Source organism: Sapajus apella, unplaced genomic scaffold (genome assembly GCF_009761245.1).
Source record: "Sapajus apella isolate SASKATOON/1434 unplaced genomic scaffold, GSC_monkey_1.0 scaffold49, whole genome shotgun sequence".
Taxonomy (NCBI): domain Eukaryota; kingdom Metazoa; phylum Chordata; class Mammalia; order Primates; family Cebidae; genus Sapajus; species Sapajus apella.
Genome location: NW_022436989.1, coordinates 16121361 through 16144459, shown reverse-complemented (window position 1 = coordinate 16144459; position 23099 = coordinate 16121361). Strand labels below are relative to the sequence as shown.

The 23099-nt window shown below is 41.7% G+C and overlaps 1 protein-coding gene across 10 annotated transcripts in view; it reads right to left on the bottom strand.

The window, feature by feature from the left end:
- Positions 1 to 240: 240 nt before the first annotated feature.
- The window catches only part of TTC13 (tetratricopeptide repeat domain 13), a 76853-nt gene continuing 53994 nt past the window's right edge, over positions 241 to 23099 (bottom strand). For 5 of the 10 annotated variants that reach the window (XM_032242340.1, XM_032242342.1, XM_032242344.1 and 2 more), the window contains 10 exons: positions 22495 to 22627; positions 21812 to 21904; positions 19375 to 19458; positions 18458 to 18542; positions 14154 to 14263; positions 9220 to 9355; positions 8307 to 8386; positions 5026 to 5104; positions 4796 to 4875; positions 241 to 3143 (listed from right to left, as the gene is read on the bottom strand). In XM_032242340.1, the coding sequence (XP_032098231.1) occupies positions 3029 to 3143; positions 4796 to 4875; positions 5026 to 5104; positions 8307 to 8386; positions 9220 to 9355; positions 14154 to 14263; positions 18458 to 18542; positions 19375 to 19458; positions 21812 to 21904; positions 22495 to 22627 (995 nt within the window). In that variant the 3' untranslated portion in view covers positions 241 to 3028. Of the gene's footprint in view, positions 3144 to 4795; positions 5105 to 8306; positions 8387 to 9219; positions 9356 to 14153; positions 14264 to 18457; positions 18543 to 19374; positions 19459 to 21811; positions 21905 to 22494; positions 22628 to 23099 lie in introns of all 10 variants that reach the window. The other 5 variants (XM_032242341.1, XM_032242343.1, XM_032242346.1 and 2 more) reach the window with 2 other exon arrangements.

Below are 23099 nucleotides of genomic sequence, written 5' to 3'. Positions count from 1 at the left end.
GACAGAAGACTAGTGTGCCAACACCAGGGCAGAGCTTCTGGAAGCTTCTAGAAGCCTTTCCCACCAGCTACCATCAGTGTCGCCCAAACTGTTACCCACTCCCGCGTCTCCTGGTAGTGGTACTGTGCTCCAGCATTGCTCACTTCTACCTTAGCCTCTGATCTGACCCCTCCTTCTCCTCTGTCCATGGACCTATCTTTCCCTTGGCTTCTGCTCTCTTCTGTCTGCTTTCTTGTTGGCTTTTTTTTTTGCTTGCCTACTCTGGATTGCTTGATCTCAGTCTTCATTCGGAAAGAAGTCATATGTGGCTGGGTGCAGTGGCTCATGGTGATGATTTGAAAACTGCAGGAGGGCAGTGCAGGCTGCCTGGGTGTCTGGCTAAAGCTGCTGAGTGAAGAGGGAGCCATCTCTGACACGGGGAAGAGTGGGGAGGAACAGACTTTGGGTGAAGGAATCATGAGCCTGATTACAGACATCTTAAGATGTACTCATGAACAGTCAGATTTTGCTGATCTGGGACACACTGGGTTTCTTTAGGTGATTTTGCTCATCTCTCTTCTGAGGTGTATCAATTTTATTCCTTATTTCCAAATGATCAGAGTAATGATCACAGATTTAGATGTCAGTTTCTTGACCCTCATATAGTTTCTATACCAAAGAAATTCCACACTAAATTTCTTAATGTACTAACAAATTTTGCTCTAGATTTTTTAAAGTCAGTTTTTTAAAAGTTCAAACATCTTGATTCACAGGACCAATTTTATCAATGGAACTGAAGTAATAAGAAAGATATGGCTGATCTCTGCCCTCCAGTTCCTGGCACAGAGCTTGCAAAACTCTCGGGTTTTCTGAGCGATCAGGCTGAGAAGTGTTTTTTGTTAATAAGCACCTTTCAACCATACCTGAATTTCTGCTGATGAGGTGACTCTTGGAGGATGGGGGTTGGGAGCCAGAGGAACAAACCATGTGATTAGAGTAACTTTCAGTCCCAACCCCCAGCCTCCAGAGAGAAAAGTGGGGCTGAGGATTGAGCTAACTGCCAATGATGTAAAGTCAAAAGGTTTGGGGTTTTTGGTTGGTGAACATATTGAGGTGCAGGGAGGGTGGTGGGCCTGGAGAAGGCATGGAAGCGCCCACGCTGCCCCCCTCATACCTTGCCCTGTGTACCTCTTCCATTTGGCTGTTCACGTGTATCCAATATAACAAATCAGTAATAGCAAATAAAGGGTTTCCCTGAATTGTGTGAGCCATTCTTGCAAACTATCAAACATGAGGAGGCAGGGGGTGATGGGACCCCTGAGTTACAGCCAATCAGTCAGAAGTACAGAAGATCCTGACTTGCAACTGGCATCTGAAAAGGGAGCTGTCTTGTGAGACTGAGCCCTTAACCTCTACAGTCTGTGTAAACTCCAGGAAGTTAGTGTCAGATGTGAATTGCAGGATCCCTCCCCACTCCAGCTGATATATGGAAAGCTGGAGAATTGATTGGTATGGGGGAAAACTCCACATATCTGGTATCAGAACTCTTGTGAATAAAAACAGATCATAGTAAGAGCTTAGCTACTCGGACAAGTCTGAGTAGCTAAGACTTGCCCGAGTAATTCAAAATGATATTTCAACCTCAAATTCAAAATGATATTAAACTGCCATGGGAGAACACCATTCTGAATTGTTTCTGTGGAAAAACCTATAAAGTCTCACTAGGAACTCCGTAGGCTGCATGGGCCAGCATAGTAACCACTAGCTACATGTAGCTATTGGAATTTAAATTAATTAACACTAAATGTGAAGCTCAGCTCCTCAGGCACACTAGTCTTGTTTCAAGTGCTCAGTAGCAACATGAGGTTACTGACTACCATACTGGCAGCACACAGAACATTCTGGAACGTCATCACAGAATGTTCTATCGGACCGTGTCAAGCTAACTGTAAGGTTCTCAAGGAAGGAAAAGCCTAGGTGAGTGGATGGTACTAAAAAAGGAGTGTGGGGAGAAAGAGATGCAATCAGAGAAACACAGCCATGTCAGCTAGGCCATAGCAGGAGACTGCATTTCATTTTAGGACAAAGCGGGGGCCGTGGGATTTAAACAGAGCAGCAGCAAGAAGATGAGTCAGGAGACTACGGAAGTGGTCCAAGAGAAATGACAACGGACTGGGAGAAGTGGCCAAGTGAAGAGCTGGGGGTGCGTCCTGTAGAAGGGAGAGAAGAGCAGGCTCGCTAATGGGCGGTGCCATTTGGAAACGGCAATTAGTTTTCATTAACCCATTTTACCCACTGTCATCCACCCTGTCTGGGAAAAAAAATAAGATAAATTTTCTGAATGTTCTTATACCTGAAAGTGAAACTGGTTCACAAAATAAACACATACATAATCCAGTGCCAAACACTGGTGATTTATAGAAATCACCCCAGTTTATTTTTTTTCAACAAAGAAAAAAAACACATTGTTCAATAATTCAGCGTTTGGGACATTGGCAAATACTGCCTGCATTGTTCAAAATAATTGCTCCTGGCTGTGAGCTCTTTAACACATACTGATGGCCCAGGAACCTTCTACCAGGGTTCAAATAAAACAAAGGACTCACACATGGAGGTTGCGTGAGTCAACAAAAGATGCTCTATCACAATGTGCATAGAAACTCTTTGAAAAATATCCAGATCTCTAAAGGAATACAAACCTATTTGGTTTTGTTCTTGTTTACTTCATCATTATTTTTTAGTTGTTGAAGAAAATGTTTTTTTACTGTAAGGAAGGAGTTATATGACTTTATAAGTGGAAACCAATAGGCCGCTGGCTAACACGTACACTTTCCCTCCAAGTCAAGTAGCTTTTTCCCCCGAAAGCCTCTTTCAGGACTTTTGTTATGGTTCAGAAAAGTAAAGAAAATGATTTCAAGTATTCAATTCCTATCAAAAATTGGTATCAAAAGTAATAGATGACCTAATTTCTTTATAATTCCATGTTCTAAAAAATAACTTAAGAAGCAAGAGGTCCGGCCCTTTACTTGTATAAATTACCACAGCAGAACTAGAGTTTCTTAAGACAGCGTGGAGAAGAGTCTGTGTTTAGCACCTCGATCATCGATCTTAACGTTGGAAATGTTTCTGATACTGACGGAAGAGTCTTATAAGAAGGTGAAATGCTGAAAAAGAAAAACACAAAGTAGTGGTATGAAAACTAACAAAATTTGCAAAAAAAAGGTGGAGCTTATGTTATAGTTATTCCTATGATTATATTAATTATATTTGTAATATTAGACAATGTTAGAAAGGCAGGGAGGAACCGGGAACAGAACAGCTCCTCCCACGACAATGGCCTAGGGTATCAGCCAACACACTAGGAGCTGCTTGGAAGTTAAACCAGAGCTTTGAAAAAGAAAATTAAACTCTGATTTACATGTCCAGCTGTGGTGCCTGCTGGGCTTGAAATCAAAAGACACAGGTTTCAGGTCCAGCTTCACTCCTTATTAGCTTTCCTTATTTCTCTAGGCTGCACTTCCCTGATCTGTCACAGGGAAAGTATTCTTAATTCGAAGTTACCAAGAGCTCTAAATGAGATAAGGTATGTCAAGGTACACCGTAAAGCATTAACTACATGATGTAAGGTAGCGTTGTTCTTTCCTTAAAGAGTTGTCAAAAGATTTACACTGTACAATTATCTAAGAACAGAAGCTAGACCTTTGGCCTGGTGGTTGTATTACTAAAACATGTGCAAACTAATAAACCTGAAACAAGAATGTACCAGGACAGGGTGTAACTGTTAGACGCTTTCACTGCAAAGCTAAATTACAAACTGAGCAATGGTGGACTGTAGCACAAATTTTTGTTTTAAACAGAATATAAATTACCCAGCAAAAAAGAGTGCTTGCTATGTCAAATAGATGTGAAAGGCAAAACTGAGGGTGGTTGGGATATACAAAACCAGGGGAACGGGCAAGAATAACTAAGGCCAAACAGTGAGGCTTGCTTATTCTTTACTAGCTACTGAGGCATCTATGAGTTTAATTTCACACACTTCAGATTCACACAGTCCTCTCTAGTGCTTCTGGAAACAAGAGCCAGGAACGATCATGGACTGCTAGACTCCTCACACACAGAGACTGTCAGGGATAATTCCTGGCAGCTATATACTGGCTCACAATACTGTCTGCCTAAGTGGCAATAAAGTGCCAACTTCAAAAAGCTGGAGCCTACTTAGTTGCGCCTCAAGTGATCCTCCCACTGTAGCCTCCTAAAGTGCTGGGATTACAGGTGTGAGCCACTGTGCCTGGCCTTCATCATCCATTTTTATCCATACACTCACCCTTAAAAAGTTATCTTGGCCGGGCGTGGTGGCTCATGCCTGTAATCCTAGCACTTTGGGAGGCCAAGGTGGGCAGATCACAAGGTCAGGAGTTTGAGACTAGCCTGGCCAATATGGCGAAACCCCATCTCTACTAAAAATACAAAAAAAAAACAACCCAGCTAGGTGTGGTGGCACATGCCTGTAATCCCAGCTATTTGGGAGGCTGAGGTAGGAGAATTGCTTGAACTTGAGAGGCAGAGGTTGCAGTGAGCCGAGATTGTGGCATTGCACTCCAGCCTGGGCAATAGAGTGAGACTCCATCTCAAAAAAAAAAAAAAAGGTTATCTTATACAATAGCAAAACATTTTAACCTTGACAAAGTGGATTACATTCATTGTATTACAATATTAACTTATAAAAATGAGTATAACAATTCCAGTTTTCACAGAGCTCCAAAGTAAAAGGAAACCCCCTTTCCTGCTCCGGTTATGATACCCCTCAAGCAGTTACCTTTTCAAGTTCATCCAGCTTTTGGCGATTTTGCTAAAGGCCTCTGAACCAGGGGCTGTCATAGCTTCAAAGTCGACTAACTGAAAAAGAATGACATTTAGGAATGTTCGTAAACATGGAAGACACAGGCTTGGTTGGAGATCTGTGTAACTCGTGTACCTTAAAATAAAAATCTGTAGATTGGGACTTAACACATAAACAAGCGTTTCTCCCTTCCCGCTCCAACGTACCTTCCCTTTGGGAATTTTTCCTGCTACTTCTTTTCCACTTGCCATCAGTGCTCCCACGATGACTGAGTAAGCAATTACACTATTTAAATAAAAAACAATGGTCAATCCATCCTGGACAGTCTACAGTTACCATGTTAAATTTCACCCATGGATTCCCCATCGTGAAAGATAAATTTTATTTAAAAATTCTTTCGAATAAAACACAAAACGTATGTCTATTTGTTTAAGAATAGTTACTAATTTGATATTAAAATGTATTTACTGGCCAGGTGAGGTGGCTCACGCCTGTAATCCCAGCACTTTGGGAGGTCAAGGCGGACAGATCGCTTGAGGTCAGGAGTTTGAGACTAACATGGTGAAACCCTGTCTCCACTGAAAACACAAAAGTTAGGCCAGGCATGGTGGCTCACGTCTGTAATCCCAGCACTTTGGGAGGCTGAGGCGGGTGGATCACTTAAGGTTAGGAGTTTGAGACCTGCCTGGCCAACATGGCAAAACCTCATCTCTACTAAAAATACAAAAAATTAGCTGGGTGTGATGGCAGGCCCCAGTAATCCTAGCTACTTGAGAGTCTGAGGCAGGAGAATTGCTTGAACCCAGAAGGTGGAAGCTGCAGTGAGCCGAGATCACACCACTGCACTACAGCCTGGGCAACAGAGCAAGACTCCGTCTCATAAGAAAAAAACACAAAAATTAGCCCGACGTGGTGGTGGCACCTGTAATCCCAGCAACTCAGGAGGCTGAAGCACAAGAATCACTTGAATCCACGAAGTGGATGCTGAAGTGAGATGAGATCACACCACTGCACTCCAGCCTGAGTGACAGAGCAAGACTCTGTCTCAAAAAGAAAAACAAAAAAAGAATATATTCACAAATTTAACAGTGTCACCAAGAACATTCATTTTCTGAGGAAAAAAAGGGGTTTTTAAAATTTTTCTCTTTTGAGCTGGAGTCGCACTCTGTCAAGCGGGCTGGAGTGCAGTGGTGTAATCTCAGCTCACTGCAGCCTCGGCCTCCCGGGTTCAAGCAATTCTCCTGCCTCAGCTTTCTGAGTAGCTGGGACTACAGGCACATGCTGCCACGCCCGGCTAATTTTTGTATTTTTAGTAGAGACGGTGTTTCGCCATGTTGGCCAGAATGATCTTGATCTCTTGACCTTGTGATCCTCCCACCTTGGCCTCTCAAAATGCTGGGATTACAGGTGTGAGCCACTGCACCCAGCCAAAAGTGTTTCTTTTTACTAGGAGTTTCTTCCTACTTGTGTTTTTATTTAAATTTTTTTTTCCCCACACTAAACCACATTTAAAAGACCCATTTGTGGGTTTTTAAAAAATTCTTCTAATATAGTACATTTAAAAATGTGCCTGTTTATATTTTAAAAATTTCATGAGGCTTGGCTTCACAATGCATATATACAATAAAGTTCATAAATATAAATACATACATTAGTCTTATTTTTTAAGCATTAGAAATTCTGGCCTTCAAAGAAGAAATGCAGAACACATTCTCACAATGTACTGATGGACGGATGGTTTGGAGCTTTGGGAGTGTGTATGAACTGCCAGGGCTCTGAGGCCCAGGAGATTGTGGGGTGCTTTTGCCTGCTGGCCTGGGGGCTTGTGGGGCAAGGTCTGCTGCCCTGTCACTCCAGAATGAGTGTGGGGCTGCCAGTGTACAGGTCTGGGGCAGGAGGTGCTTATAAGGCGTTATGCTTCTGCTCTTGGTGAGAGCAGAGAGAAGGCTGGTTGGTTCCGGGTGGAAGGGGCTTGCAAAAGTCTGGGGGACCTGGTATTGTAACCACAGTGTTGTACTTTTCCCAAAACGAATTGGTTCAGGATAAAGACGGCTCTCACCCATGAGATAATGCACCCTAGCGAGGGGACAGGATGGCACAAGCACCTTCAGAGAACGCTAACAAGCGCCATGGGCTGACACCAAGAAAAGTGAGTCAAGTTGATTCATGGGGTTCTCCAGCAGGGAAGACTTCAGAGTCTAAAGACATGTGCCCTGCATCCTCGAGGGCCCCAGGGCTGGGGGCAAAAGGGGCAGAGATGGCAGGGAGGTGTGGCTGAGAGCTCACCTGCACCAAGGGCCAAAGGGAAGAGAAAAAGCAGCAGAAGAGAGTGGTGCTGCAGCCAAGGCAAACCAGGGCAGGGCAGGCTGGCATTGTGCACTGTGCATGCTGCCAAGCCTGAGCCCACGGTTTTCAGAAGGTGCTGGAGAGCCTCGGGGCATGGAGAGGAGCAGGAGCAAAGCTAGCTGTGGCAGGCAGCGGACTTAGAAAAGAGAGAAACAGAAGTGTGGGAGGTGGAATCAACAGGCTGTGTAGCACCGAAGAGATGTAGGGATGAGGGAGAGTGGAGGACCATCAGAGCTGCACTTCCTTTGGTGTCACACATGAGCCAGCAGAGCTGCTGTGAGAACAAAGGAGGTTGCTGGCTATTCTGCACGGTGTCTGCACGTGGGGCCCACAGGCAGTGATGCACACAGGCCACACTCACATCACTTACTCAGTGGATACAACCAGCAATATTATGCTGATTAGATAACATTTATGTTTCTATTTTGTTTCATTGAGTTTTAAATACTATAACCAAACTTACTACCATGTTTAGGGGAGTTTTACTTTCTAAATCATTAATCAAAGATAAAGACATTCAAGTGTATTATGTTTAGCCTACGCATCTTAAGTTCAATAACTATGTGCCAGCAATGGCAAAAGGCCATTTATGTGATTTACTGCACATAGTATTGGGAGAAGGAGAATGAAATGAAAACTCTACAGTCACAGCCCTTGTTTCTAATGGCACCTAAGAAACTCTTGATGTACTCATACAAGTAGCAAGAATTTATCCAAAATAATAAAAATAGTAACGAGTGACTGGTGCCCCAAAAGTATAAACCATGAGGATTATGGGTCACCTGACAGCCCAAAATAGAGGAGAGAGAGGAGAAGGTTCAGTAAGCAGCTGGCAGACACCAAAAATAAAAACACGCTGAGCACGACCCATGGTACACAGTAAACTTTCCATGAACTTCTGTTGAATGGATGAATCCCTATCCTGTTAAACTTAAGCACACTATATTAGAACTGCCTTCTATAATTCTTTTGATGATGCGGTAGACTAAGGAAATATTTTTTTGTGTAGAATTTGGGGAAAAAAAATAGGGAGCCCCTTACCATTTCTTGGTGTACTCTACCTATGACCATACAGGAAGGATAAACAAAAAAGAACCCATTTCTCAATTTAAAATAATTTTAATGACAGGCTGTTACTTACCTGGATCCTCGAGAGAGCGGCATTAAATTATAAAAGTAATAAACTAAGGATAAGATTAAGTTGCAGACAGCATCAGCCTCCTAGAAAAAAAGACATTTTTGAAAAAACATATTTGGTGTTAATAAGTGCCTTTTAAAATTTTAATTAAAAAAAATTGTTTCTCAGAAACAAAAAAAATTTGCAAGGGGCTTACCCCAAAAGATCTGGGTAAGCCCCTTCCTCTACTCTGCAATGAGATTTAGATGATGCTCAGTTATGTATATATACTCAGATGCTTAATTATATGGATGAAATGATTAAGTTTGGAAAAATAAGGTGACTTTTCAATGGTAAGGGGTATCCGTCCACTGCAGAACACAGGGAGGGGGCATGGTGGAGAATGTCCACCATACCCTGCTGCCTGCAACACCACCACATCTAGTCTGGGCGGACACCAAGGGAAGAGGCCACAGACCAGCAAAGGGCCACTAAGTGCAAAGTATACACAATTTAATTGTACTTTCATTGCCATGAACTCATCAGAATGCATCATCCAGTTTACATTCAAAAGCTCATTGTAAATGTATGGTTATAAGCAACAACCACAATGGAGGGAAGAAAATGGATGAAAAAGGTGAAGCCCAGCCAGGTCATTTTCACTATGGACCAACTTTTTTATACCGTGTCAAAGCCCAAACTTAGGATAATGTTGTAGCACAGTACTAAATTATTAATTTATTATCCTTCCCGTTACTGTAGTTACTAAAAACAAGAATTTTGGGGCTATAAAAATGTTTCAAAAGAAATATTTTTAGGTCAAATTCAATCTGATTTCAAGCATAAGATGTACAATCTCAACGAAAGGGCAGAGGTTCAAAAAGTCTACAAAGGAATCACAGGACGAACAGAAAAATACAAACAAAGAGAAACCTACCCCAAATTCTGATGAAAGAATCAATACTTTTCCTTTTGCTGTCAAATCTTTATAAAGTGCATCTATTTCAGCATGATATAATTGTGTCCTTTCTTCTGTGGTTTGAGTTTCCACAGAAAATAATATATTGCCAACTCTGAAAGTACAAAAAAAAAGTGTCAAAGGCATGTATTATAAGTTCAAGCAGCCAAATGCAGAAAGTTTTTTTAAAAAGCAAATAGCATGCTGATGTGGCACTAAACATATACAAGAATGTACCTTGCCTTTCTAACTATAGACAAGCAAGGCAGGTTTCATAAGAATGCATTATTTCTTCATAAAATATGACAGCTGTCTCACCTTTAAGTGATTCATTTGCTCACAGTTAAGTCTAACCACATGTACTTCTTACACGAGCTTAAACTAATATATGGGAGAACAATTACACATAGTAAAGAATACATTTAAACGACCAGTAAATATTTTCTATGCCACCCCATTAGGATTAAAGGCCAGAACCAAGAACTGTGTGTAGGAAGAAAGTTCAGGGACTTCACCACTGTTTTGTTTTTTATGCTTTAGCTCCACTGAGGTTCTACGAAGGACCTAAGTTTGACACAACAGGCATTTTTTTTTTTTTTTTGGGTATAACGCCAGCAGCAAAGTGTTGCACTTAGTCCTTGGATCCTACAAAGAAAAGCCCAGCTGCTGCCTTGATTGAGGAAGGAAGGGAGAAACCGGGCCACAAATTATTATTATTATTAGAAATGGGATCTTGTTTTATCACTGAGGCTAAAGAGCAGTAGGGTCATCATAGCTGACTGCAGCATCAAACTCCTGGGCTCAAGTGAACTTCCCACCTCAGCCTCTTGAGTAGCTGGGACTACAGGTATGTACCTGTAGCTATTTTTAAAAATCTGCTGCAGAAGCAGGGTCTCACCATGTTGCCCAGTCTGATATCGAACTCCTGGCCTCAAACAATCTTCCCATCTTGGCCTCCCAAAGTGCTGGCATGAGCCACCACTTCTGACCAAGGGTCACAAATTATTATGAGACCATGATTCAGGTCATAATGTAGCTCATCAGGAATCAAAAAAAGAATCTAATTTGGACAACACAGAGAAAAGCAGGAATGGTCTCATGGGAGAAGTGGCCTCAATGTGGGTCGGGATGGGAGTGACAGAGACCCAGATGTCGGAAAGCAGAGGTGAACTGGGGAACAAACAGTCCGGTCGGACTAGCGGGCCAGGTTCCAACAGGGAGATGGTCCAGGTCAAGCAGGAAATGTCTAAGGCCACTTTGTGAGAGACCGGGAATGCCTGGCTGGGAAGCTGATTTTGTAGCCACAGGCAATGGCCAGGTATGGAGAGGGGAGAGATTTCTGGAGTTAGGGGAACACCCAGTGAGGTGGAGCTTTAGGAACACTGCTGAAGCTGGTGAAGCAGGAGGTAGGAAATGGGATGCCAGGCAGAGTCTACTCGAGGGGTCAGGAGGCCCAAAGCAAGGGAGGAAGCAAGTGGGGTGAAACGGGCAAGTGAGGAAAGATGTCACACTTCAAGGGGAGAGCCTTCATGTACAGTTGACCCTTGAACAACATGGGTTCCAACTGCATGGATCCACTTATACGAGGATTTTCTTCCGCCTCTGCCACCCCTGAGACAGCAAGACCAACCCCTCCTTTTCCTCCTCAGCCTACTCAATGTGAAGATAATGAGAAGACCTTTATGACGATGCATTTCTACTTAACACATAGTTAAGTATATTTTCCTTATGACTTTTAAAAATTTTTAATTAAATTTAATTATTTTTAAATTTATTTATTACACTTTAAGTTCTGGGGTACATGTGCAGAACGTGCAGGTTTGTTACACAGGTAAACACGTGCCATGGTGGTGGTTTGCTGCGTCCATCACCCCATCATTTATATTAGGTACTTCTCCTAATGCTATCCATTCCCTATCCTCCCACACCCTGCCATTTCTCCCCTAGGCCCCCACCCCTCAGGCCCTGGTGTGTGATGTTCCCCTCCCTGTGTCCTTGTGTTCTCATTGTTCAACACCCACTTATGAGTGAGAACATGCGGTGTTAATGGTTTTCTGTTCTTTTGTCAGTTTTCTGAGAATGATGGTTTCCAGTTTCATCCATGTCCCTGCAAAGGACATGAACTCATCCTTTTTTATGGCTGCATAGTATTCCATGGTGTATATGTGCCACATTTTCTTTATACAGTCTATCACTGATGGGCATTTGGGTTGGTTCCAAGTCTTTGCTATTGTGAACAGTGCCACAATAAACATACATGTGCATGTGTCTTTATAATAGAACGATTTATAATCCTCTGGGTATATAACCTGTAATGGGATTGCCGAGTCAAATGGTATTTCTATTTCTAGATCCTTGAGGAATCGCCACACTGTCTTCCACAATGGTTGAATTAATTTGCACTCCCACCAACAGTGTAAAAGCATTCCTATTTCTCCATATCCTCTCCAGCATCTGTTGTCTCCTGATTTTAATGATCACTATTCTAACTGGCGTTGAGGCGGTATTGCAATGTGGTTTTGATTTGCATTTCTCTAATGACCAGTGATGATGAGCTTTTTTCATATGTTTGTTGGCTGCATAAATGTCTTCTTTTGAAAAGTGTCTGTTTTGTCACTTTGCTCACTTTTTGATGGGTTATGTTTTTTTTTTTTTTTTTTTTTGTAAATTTCTTTAAGTTCTCCGTAGATTCTGGATATTAGCCCTTTGTCAGATGGGTAGATTGCAAAATTTCTTTTCCATTCTGTTGGTTGCTGGTTCACTCTATTGACAGTTTCTTTGCTGTGCAGAAGCTCTGAAGTTTAATTAGATCCCATTCGTCTATTTTGGCTTTTGTTGCCATTGCTTTTGGTGTTTAGTCATGAAGTCCTTGCCCATGCCTATGTCCTGAATGGTACTGCCTCAGTTTTCTTAGAGTTTTTATGGTGTTAGGCCTCATGTTTAAACCTTTAATCCATCTAGAGTTAATTTTTGTATAAGGTATAAGGAAGGGATCCAGTTTCAGCTTTCTGCATATGCCTAGCCAGTTTTCCCAATGCCATTTATTAAATAGGGAATCCTTTCCCCATTGCTTGTTTTTGTCAGGTTTGTCAAAGATGAGATGGTTGTAGTTGTGTGGCGTTCTTTGATTTTCTTAATAACACTTTCTTTTCCCTAGCCTACTTTATTTAAGAATACAAAACATTAATACATATAACATACAAAATATGTGCTAATCGACTGTTTATGTTTTTGGTAAGGCTTCTGGTCAACAGTAGGCTACCAGTTAAGCTTTGGGGGAGTCAAAGCTTATATACAAATTTTTGCCTGGTAGGAATGGGAAGGTCAATGCACCTAACCCCTGAGTTATTCAAAGATCAACTGTACTTATTTAGTAATTAAATTTCTGCTTGAGAATCTGATCTGAGGATACACGTCATGGATGTGTGAAAAGGTAGGAGAACACTTTTTACCTTATATAGCACGCCCTGCAATCAGGGAAAAATGATCTTTATTGGGAACATACTTTGATAAGAAGCTTAGGGTAGAGATCAAGACTTCAAAGATATGGAAAAGCCCCAAAATCTGGAAGTTGCTGAACTGGTGTTTACTCATGAAGGCCGGTTTAAGTTTTGACATGGAACTTGAAGAGGTGGCTCCCTGTAGTTTAGAGGAAAAGCACCTGAGAAAGCCAGAGTCCAAGAGGCAGAGGGGGCCGGAGAATGTGAGTCACAGCCTCACTGCTGAGCAGGTGGAAACCAGGGGAAGGGCATGGCACTTCCCAAGGCTATGCACCTGAAGATGGGTATGGGTGTGTGTGGGCGTGTGGGTACGCGTATGTGCGTGCGCGTACAGCTCAAGGCAATTCCACCCACAATTCAAGGAATATGCAGCCTGATAGACAAAGCTTGGATTTCAGATGAAAATACAACTAGAGTTAATAAAAATGTTCACTGCCATGCTATTTATAAAGTAAAACAATGAGAAACACCCTAAATGGTCAATAACAAAAAGATCAGTCAGAGAAATTCTACATCTATACAATGGAATGTTATACAGTTACTAAAAATACTCTTAAGATTGGGGAAATGATCATGATAATGTAATGGTAAGGGTAGAAAATAAACAGGTTAAAAAACAGTAGGTACAGTATAACCTCAGTTTTTAAAGAAAATAACTTGATTTTTATTTTGTTAATTTTGCTTATCTGTATATTCTAAATTTTCTATAAGATTATACTACTCATTAATAATTAAATTTAATATATATATTTAAATCTACAATGGACTTTATTCCTCATCTTTTTTCATTTTATTAGTAAAAGGCTCCCTCGCCCCCCAAGGAACTTAAAGAACCTAGAAATGTCTTCCACAAACTATATCATATTTAGTACCTCTAAAGTCCTTAGATTTAGACAGTTAGAAAATGTATCTGCTGGTATAAATGTGACTTTAGCTGTCACATTTTAAAAAATAACAGGTTATAACTGCTCACTGGACCTTGATCGTTTTCTTTCTTTTTTTTTTTTTGAGATGGAGTCTCACTCTGTCACCCAGGCTGGAGTGCAGTGGCGTGATCTCGGCTCACTGCAGCCTCCACCTCCCGGGTCCAAGCAATTCTCTGCTTCAGCCTCCCAAGTAGCTGGGATTACAGATGCCCGCCACCACACCCGGCTATTTTTTGTATTTTTTAGTGGAGACCGGTTTCACCATGTTGGCCAGAATGGTCTCAATCTCTCGACCTCGTGATCATGATCCGCCCATCTCAGCCTCCCAAAGTGCTGGGATTACAGGCATGAGCCACCACGCCCGGCCAATACTTTTCATTTCAGGATGGAGCAAAAGCTCAACGCAACAAAACTCTACAGCGACAAGCACAGGCACCCTTCCTGCCTCCAGTCTCTAGTCTACACCCACATTAAGAAGCATACATACTTGTCTCCTGTAATCGTGATTGTGAATCCATCGTATTCCTTCCCTTGATCTTTAAGGCTGGGAACTTTTGTGTTCACGGTGAACCCATCCTTTGTTTTAGTATTAAACTGCTTTCAGGGAAAAAGAAAATTCAAGTTACTAGTGTTTAATTCACTGTAAACCCCGACTGCAACTCTGTAGTGCTGGCTCTACCTTACATGCTTTTAAGAAGGGCCAAGGAGGTCATCTGATGTAAGAGATGGTGTCCTGGCAATTAGTGGCCAAGGACATCTCTGCCTGTCCTCAGGCCCCAATCTAGCCCAGGTTATGCTGCCCACAGCTCCTACCTGAGATCAGTGGAGAATCTCAGCACCAAAAGCTCACAGACCCTCTTTGTCAACAAGGGGCACTGCTCACTTCTAAGAGCTCCCTTTGAATGTTTTCTCATGCCCATCTTAGTAGGCAGCAACTTTGAATATTCACAGAATAGTTGTACCCAACATCCCATAATTCAAAAATGCAACTTATGTTCATACTAATGCTCAGAGCAGAGTCTGATTTTTCTGAAGAGTACTCAAGATTATATCTACTAACTGAAGAACTTCATTCACACCCACAACCACACCCACACCCACACCCACGCCCGCACCCACCCAACTCTGCGGACCACAGAGAAGTCGGTTAAGTTAAAGGAATTACTTGGAGCTAAGAATGGCTCTTGGGGTAATAAGTGCACGAACACAGTTTCAGATGTTAGCTTTCTGTTTAAAATATTTAGGACAAACCTCTGATGGCAATATATAGGTTTTGGAAAATGACCCCCAAATTCAATTAACTTAATATTGCCTTTTTTTTGATTGATGGACTGGAAGTTAAGAAAACCAACAGCAAAATAAAAGACAGCTATGGTTCATGAAGGAAGAGCTTGTCTAAAAACAGAAAGATGCAGCAGGTGTCACCAGCAGCCCAGAAGGCAGAGGATGAGTGGCACAGGCCATCAGGGCCACAGCAGGCACTGAACAGGCAAGCATCTTTTACGCAAAACAAAGAAAACACCTTCAGGCGAAGAAATGCACTAATACACTATGTGACGATTCTCATCTAATCCTCATGACATACTGATAACAGTAGGTATGGTCTCAATCTTATAGATGAGAAACGAACTAGGTGAGGCAAAGTCTGGCTGAGTTCCAGCCAGTGGGAAAGCCACAAAGTAAGAACGTGGACCCAAGGCCTTGGTGAATTCCAGTCCATGTTACTTGCTAATAAACCTCCTCTAAGGGGGCACTGATAGAACGTTAACTTGGTTTTTCATCGATGGCACCGTTGTGCCTTTCAGTGGAAGCAGACCCGGTACATTTCACCAAGTACTTTAAACACTCAAATATCTTGCTGTATATTCCGCTGTGTGTGCCCTGCAAAGTACCAATATATCCATAATCCTGTGTAAAAGCTTGATGTATAATGCCGAAGTGGAATGTCATCCCACCACTGAGAACAAACGTCTTCCAGACAACAGTTGGTGACTTCACACTGAGAGGCGGCACTGAGGTTGGTGATGCCGCGTCTCTCAGGCTGCATGCTAAGTGACTACAGTCTTGTAGCCCTCCCGGCTTTTCTTCTTAAAGACACATAAGGCATTAAAATCACCCTAAGCTGATTTTGTATTCTGCCTAAGACCACAGGACATCTAAATGCCTAACTAGAATACCCACAGGAATGCACTGAAGAGACCTCACACGACACTGAAGTTTCCTTTCTACATGTACATCTCAAGGCCCATGGTGAAGCCATTCCGCCCTCTGGGGGGCACTGGGGGAATTTATGGGAGACTGATTATAATAGGGATTGGATATTTGGGAGCCAGGATTACTACATGTCCCACAGTACGGGGGACTGTCCAACAGTATGTATGATTTTCCAGTGTCCCACTGGATTTTCATGTAGATGAAGATCGTGTTTATCATTTAATCAATATGTGAGCCTGGAACCAGACTCTGTTTTGCACTTAAGCACTATTTATTATATAGTTTTCATACACACTGAATTTGCCAGGAATGCAAATAGCATATAAATTGAGTAAGGAGTATACTGTGTATAGCTTGGAACTTTACTAAGCGTGATTTACCATTTCAGAAAACCACATCGCCAATGACACTGTAGCTCACCAAATAACACAGAGATATGGGGCTGGATTTGTAACTGTCACATTCACCATGATTTTACGTGTAGGTATGAAGCACTGGCTACTGCTTTCCGGCTTCTTGAGAAGGCATGCCCAAATTTCCAGACTGAGGTACATTGTGTGGACTGAGATACTGAGATGACTTTGTGTAGACATTGTGAGTGGGTAAGACATATTCTCTATGACGTTCATCCTAGCGCAATAAAGGACTCAGTAAAAGGGGCATCTGAACGTGCCTACTGGGTCAACACAGTGGGTTTGAGAAGGCTGAGGGCCACTGTGTTAGTGCATCAGACCTTCACAATGAACTCCCCGAGGCAGGTCAGGCCAGAATCACTGCTCTTCAGCAGACAAAAGCCTGGAACAATTGTAAAACAGGCTCACACACCCAGCCAAGCAGATGTGGGGCCAAGTTCAGATGCTCAGCTCTGTTCACAACATGCTACTTCCTCAATATTCCTTAGAAATGGATATACTTTGCTTATTCATACAAACTTCCTAAATTTTATTTGAACCAATCTCATCTACTATAGCTACAAGAAAAACATTTACTCAGGTTTCACATTAGTGTTCAAACCACGAATTGGAAAAGCAATTCTAACTGCCGTTGGCATAGTTTTGGGGTAGTTTTACTCCTAGGTGGAGGAAAGGTTCACACAGTTATAATTTCTTAATGGATTATACTTTAGTCACATAATTTCTGTTCCTTGTAGCATCCTTCCCATTGAATTCAAATGTTTCCAATACTGACATTGCCTCACAGACTTTTCTTCTCATTAGCATTTGCCTGGTATACCTGGATCACACAATCATACTTTTGTATCCAGCATTTTTTTTCCGTCATGGGATGCAGAGGAGATAGATCTCACTCTGTCACTCAGTGTGGGCAAGAGAGCAAGACCCTGTCTCAAAAAAAAAGAACAGAAATTTATTCTGGAGATTGGGAAGTCCAAGATCAGGGTGCCAGTGTCTGAGGTGAGCCTTCTTACTGCTGCATCCCATGACGGAAGGTGGAAGGGCAAGAGAGCCCACTCTCTGAAGCCCTTTTTATAACGGCATTAATTCATTCATGAGGGCCCTGCCATTAAACACTTCCCATCAGGCTCTACTTCCCAACATGTGTGCATGGAGGATTCCATTTCCCACACATTAATTTTAGGGGGAACACATTCAAACTGGCATTTACTTCTCTAATAGTTAAAGAGTATAGGTTATTTTGCCTTCCTTTAAAGGGCACTGAGTTTTCACAGGTAGTCAAATCACTAACTGATCCATTAAATCCTTTCAGACTTAGTTTTACTCTTTTTTAGGGCAGTCTATTTAGAAATTGTTCTTAGTCCCAGGTTTTGGGCCTTACTGTAGAGTGTGGTCTTACTTTTCCACTGTGTCCTTCTTCAGGTCTTACCTAAATGCCTGAGGTGTTCACAGGATCCATCCACACTGGCAAGGCTGAACTTCAGTGTCTCCTCCGCACATAAACCTCTGACACCTCTGCTCAGCTCTTTTCCCCAAAGCAGCGACTTTCTGCTGAGTCTCTCACAGTCTTTCACTGCGCGCTCATGACCAAGGTCTTAGTCAAGGATGAAAAGGGCCCCTGGGCACTCCCCAGCCTATACGGCCTCCTTCTCTTCTACTCTGCTCTGCAAATTCCAGCCACTTTGGCAGACCCCAACTCCACTCTCTACCTGCTTAGCTTAGCAAGACCACTGTACTCTGCGTGAGCTCCAGATTACTGTACAGTGGTCTAATAAATACTCCCAGTAGAAAGCTGGGGTGACAGTGGGATCACAGTCTTATAATTAGCCAATGCCTGAAAACAACTGACTTCCATTTTGTCCAGTTTTATAACTGCAATTGTGTAAAAGGGCAGCTGAGTACCAGTTACTCAGCTGTGGCCAGAAGTGGAATTCAATCATATGTATTTTTAAGCCTTCCTGTTTCTATAGTAACTGCTTCCTCGCAAGTTGATTTTTCTGTTTGAGTCTGATGCCTGTATTTTCCTTTGTTTTGGTTATTATTCAGAACGTGTTCATACTAGTGATTTCAAATAGCATTTAATAATTCTGAGTTCTTTTTTAACAGTGCTGTTGGTTTTCTTTTCCTCTAAAAACGTCTACTGCGATTTTGATGATAAAGTTACCTTCATAATCGGAAGAAGGTCCTCTACTTTGTGTACCTTTTCCAGAGCTTCTCGAACTTCCAGCAGTCCTTTAGGATTATTAGCTCTTAAAGAGAGACAGAGAGAGACGGCAACTGAGATTAATGCAAAAATGTCATAATTATCATGCTATTATCTTTAATTTAAATAAATTGACCTCAATTTTGAGTAGCTCAGTATTGAAAATGGTAGACCACAAATAAAGTTTCTAAATAATGGGATGGTTCAATTCTAATGAGTTTTGGGCTGCAGATGAGAATTAAAGAAACAGCAGCATATGAGAATTAAGGAAACATCTAGAAGGCAAAACAGGAAAAAGCCGAATGGATTGACAGCCAGTTTTAGGCGAACATGTCTGGTTATGAGTTTGGTCCTTAAACCTCGATTTTCTTATTCCAACTCTGAAATTAGATGTAGATGTTTTGTTTTGTTTTGTTTTGTTTCCTTTCTAAAGCTGCTCAAATGAGAGTATTCTGCCAGGTTTTTCCACCAATTTTATATTTACTTGGTGATATTTAAGCATTCAGAATTTTTTTCCCCTAGTGTTCCGCTCATTGTTTTGTCTATACCATCCTGCCTTTAAAGTGAGGGAGAGTTAAGTATTAAAGCTGAAATCCCTAATAGATAAATCCAAAGAAACATCCTACTTTATAGAACAAAGAAACTAGAAAAGTCACAATAGTGCATGTAAAGTTAACAACACTTCAGTTGAGGTCTATGGATTTTGTAAAGTTATTAAAAAGAAAGTGCATATGAAAGTCTTTATGAGTCTAACACTATGAAAAATGTCACAGACCTTGTTTAGCATGTCAACAGGCTTAGTTCTCAAGTTTCAAAAATATAACAAATATAAAACACATGAAATCAACTCATTACTAAGGAGAAAATTAAAGGCTTACCCATGATAAACAAGAATCCTATCTTTAATAAAATGAAGTATTTTCTCAAAATATTCCAGGTATCTCATGTTGATCACCTGACCCCTATAAGGTAAAAATAATAAAATTAAGAATATTTTTACGGAAGAATATGCTCAAGCGAACATCTAATTTCAAAGTTAATTAAAAAAAAATAAGAAGCTATGAGAATAATGTAGAAAAAAATTCCAGGAAATTTGCTTGCTCATAGTAAACGAATGGAGAAGTAAAGCACCGTCTTGACTGCCTGCCAGCTCACAGGGCCTACCCTGGCCAGAGAGGCCATCAAACTCGGAGCCAGATAAGCCACAATGGGAAGAAAAATCCCCAGCACTGAAGTGAGGTTCAGACTTCCATATCAACGTCCTCAGATGGACCCCATCACTTGTGGGCAGTATGCCGTCTCCCTGCCCTCAATTCTCCCAACAGCATTATCTAACACCCTGTCTTGCTCTCTAGCTCACTAACAATCTCCTTTCCTCTACCCACTCTGAATATTATTTTCCTCATATTTCGTCCCTTTGGATCTTTTTCTTTTAAACTCTCTCCCAGAATTCCATGTTCAGCCAACATGCTGAGTCACATGACACAGCCAACTGCTCCTGGGACATCACTCCCTGGGTTCTCATCAGGCACGCCAAACCTCAAAGGTAACTGTCAAATAATAATTCTCTCCTGCACCCCACACTTCTCCCAGCCTCTCCACTAAACACATCCACCTACTTTTCGTTCTGGTGCTCTCTGGCCTAATGGGACAACCTTGTACCTGAGAGGGAAGGTGGCCTTCCTCTTAACTCCATGCCCTCTCCCACTGCAGCCCACCACCAATGCTCCTGATTCTACCTTCTGAGAGCCTAGCTCTTCCTCTCCAACTCACTACCACACAGCTTTCGAGATCTCTGCACTTGTTCACCTGAAAAACTACGCAATTTTCCAACCTCCTCCCTTGCCTCCAAGGTTCCTACCTCCTCTGCAATCTATTTTACCATCTGCTGCCATAGTGATAGTCCCAATGTGCAAATCTGTTCCTGTTACTTCTCTGCTTGTAATCCCTGAATGGCTCACCATTGTCTTCAGGGGGAAAAAAGTCCTTAGCTTAGACTATAAAATTATTTATGTTCTGACTTCTGCCTATCTTTCTAGCCTCAATTCCTGATACTCTCTTAATTACAAACTCACCGCCAGGCATAATGAGTTAGTCACAGTTTCCTGACCATGCCTGACTCATCCATGGGTCCATGTTAATCTCCTCACCTCTCTCTGATTTCCATTTTTCCAAATAGCTCTGGTAGCACCAGAAGGCTGAATCAGGCACCCCTTCTCCAGGTTCTCATGGCATCCTGTGCATGTGATCACCTCACTCCTAACACACTGCGTGGTAGTTATCTGCTGGTCTGTGCGCTGTGAGCTTTCTGCAGGTGGAGCTGTATCTCCATTCTGTAACCCCATCACACAGCACGGCACACTGGCTGATCCACAGCAACCTTCAATTAAACTCAGTTGCTTGAGTCTACCTATCTATGCCACAAATTATTCCATGAGAAATAAGAACATACTAGTCATAAGGTGAAAATAAATTTGTTTTCTAGAAATTAAAAAAAATAAATGTACATATAAATTATATTTCAATTAAAACCCAAACTTAAATGTCAAAGGGGTATAGAATGATAGTTTCTTGATTCAGCTTCCTGGAACTAGAAGCATTTTAGAAGTGACACAACTACCGTATTTATAAATTTTATCTAAAATTAAATTCATTAAAAGACGGGCTGATAATATAGGTTCCCTTGAAACTGATATTCTTTAATATTTGTTCATCATTTATTTAGAAGGCAGCTAGGCACATACAGAAAGGGTAAAAAGGTGAGCATTTCACCTGTGTCCCCAGCTAGCAGAGCCTCTGGACAAAACATAAGTTTTACAGCCAACCTGACTTGCCCTCTCCAGATGGCAGCTTAGTTACTAGGTAGTGTTATTTATCCAAGCCCTTTGTGTATTGGGGTGGGACAGGGAGCCTTTCTTCCACCACGAGAGATGTGTCAAATAATTTATTTGAGCTATGTACTATTAACATAATATTATGGTAAATGTAATGTTCTCAATCTAATTATCTTCTATGATGTTTTAGGAGTCCTTGAAGACTGATACCCTAGGAAAACATCTTCACTCTACCCTTCGGTTGTGCTCTACACCAGACAGAAGGGCCTAGGGAAGGAGCATGGCATGTGCTACGTTTCTTTCTGCAGCTGGGAGAGAGGAAAGGAACGCAGGTAGGACTCCGCAGGTGCAGAGTCAATCAGTATGTTTCCCGGTCAAAATGTCACCAGGAAAGAAGCAATGGGTCACTCCTAGTCTCCAAGCCCTGTGTCTTGAGAATAAACTCCTAGGAAAACAAGAGAGATGCACAAAAGATTCAGACCTGATTAAATTGATGTGGTTGTTAAAACCTCTGCTAAGACTTCGTGCTGGCATTTGATCTAACCACAGCACTGGCTGGTCCGGGTCAGCAATCCTATAACACAGAGACCTTTATGAAACCTAGAAGTGTTCAGAAGCATTCCAAATAAAACATGCAGAGGTGTTTGCCAAGGTGGAGATAAAGCAACAGCTACTCCATTATATCTAAAAATAAGGTGTCCAAACCTATAAATTCCAGCTGGACCAGGCGAGAAGCCAGGTAAAGGTAAAGGTTTAGGAACAGAGCATATTTTTTTCTCATGCAAATGAATATCAGAGGTTCCTCTAAACTAGCTAGTTGCCAGGCACATCATTAACTATAAAGGGACTGGTCCAGCAAAGTTCATTCAAAGGTACCACAGGTAATAGATCTGTTCTTTCAAAGAGACTGTTTCTAAAATGCTTCATTTAAACAGGTGATTGGAAATTTAACAACAATCAACTCCTGTTTTAAAAATATTAGTTAAGTGTATGTCAAAGAATAAAGATGCCAGCAATTTATGACAAACTTTAGAGAGAAAAACCTAACTTAGAAGGCCTGGTGTTAGCAAACAAAACAGGGTTTATAGCTTGTTAGCTAAAACAGACTGACCTTATTTAACAATGATAAGACTTATAGTTTATTTTCACCGAAAGGCTAGATACCTTCTCCATTTAACTGCAATGTCAAACATGTCTCTCCACTGCATCAACCGTGTCTTTCCATTCATTCGAACTTTCGAGTTGGTCCATGTACGTTGCACGGCTTGCATGACCTCCAATGCGGCCAAACCCATAGCTATGAGAAATGAATATCGAGAAGACAGTTAGTACACTTTAGAGGGACTGAGTTCCACCTACTTTACACAGTCTCGGTGATAACTCAAGAGTTAACACATAAAGGGTCAGACGTGTTGGTGCTGTAACAAGACCCAAGGCATGTTTCAGTCATGACGGTCCTAATAAAATTAAAACCCGTCAGAGGGAACTAGAGATAACTCAAGTTGTCTGCTCCCAATTCTGCCTCCTACTGATGCAAGTGGAGGTTTGCACTTTTCCTCACTCCTATGGTAAGGAAATAGCTCCCTGGATCAGCTGTCTGATTTTGAATAAGGACTTAAGGCCTATACTCTAGTCTATACTACGGCAATAGCAAAGAAGCCAAGGATGGAAGTAGTCTTCTCTCAGAATTCACTTTCAATGATTCTACACATTTCTGCTTTGATCACACGGAGATTTGAATAACCACAATAAATACTAATTTTTTAAAA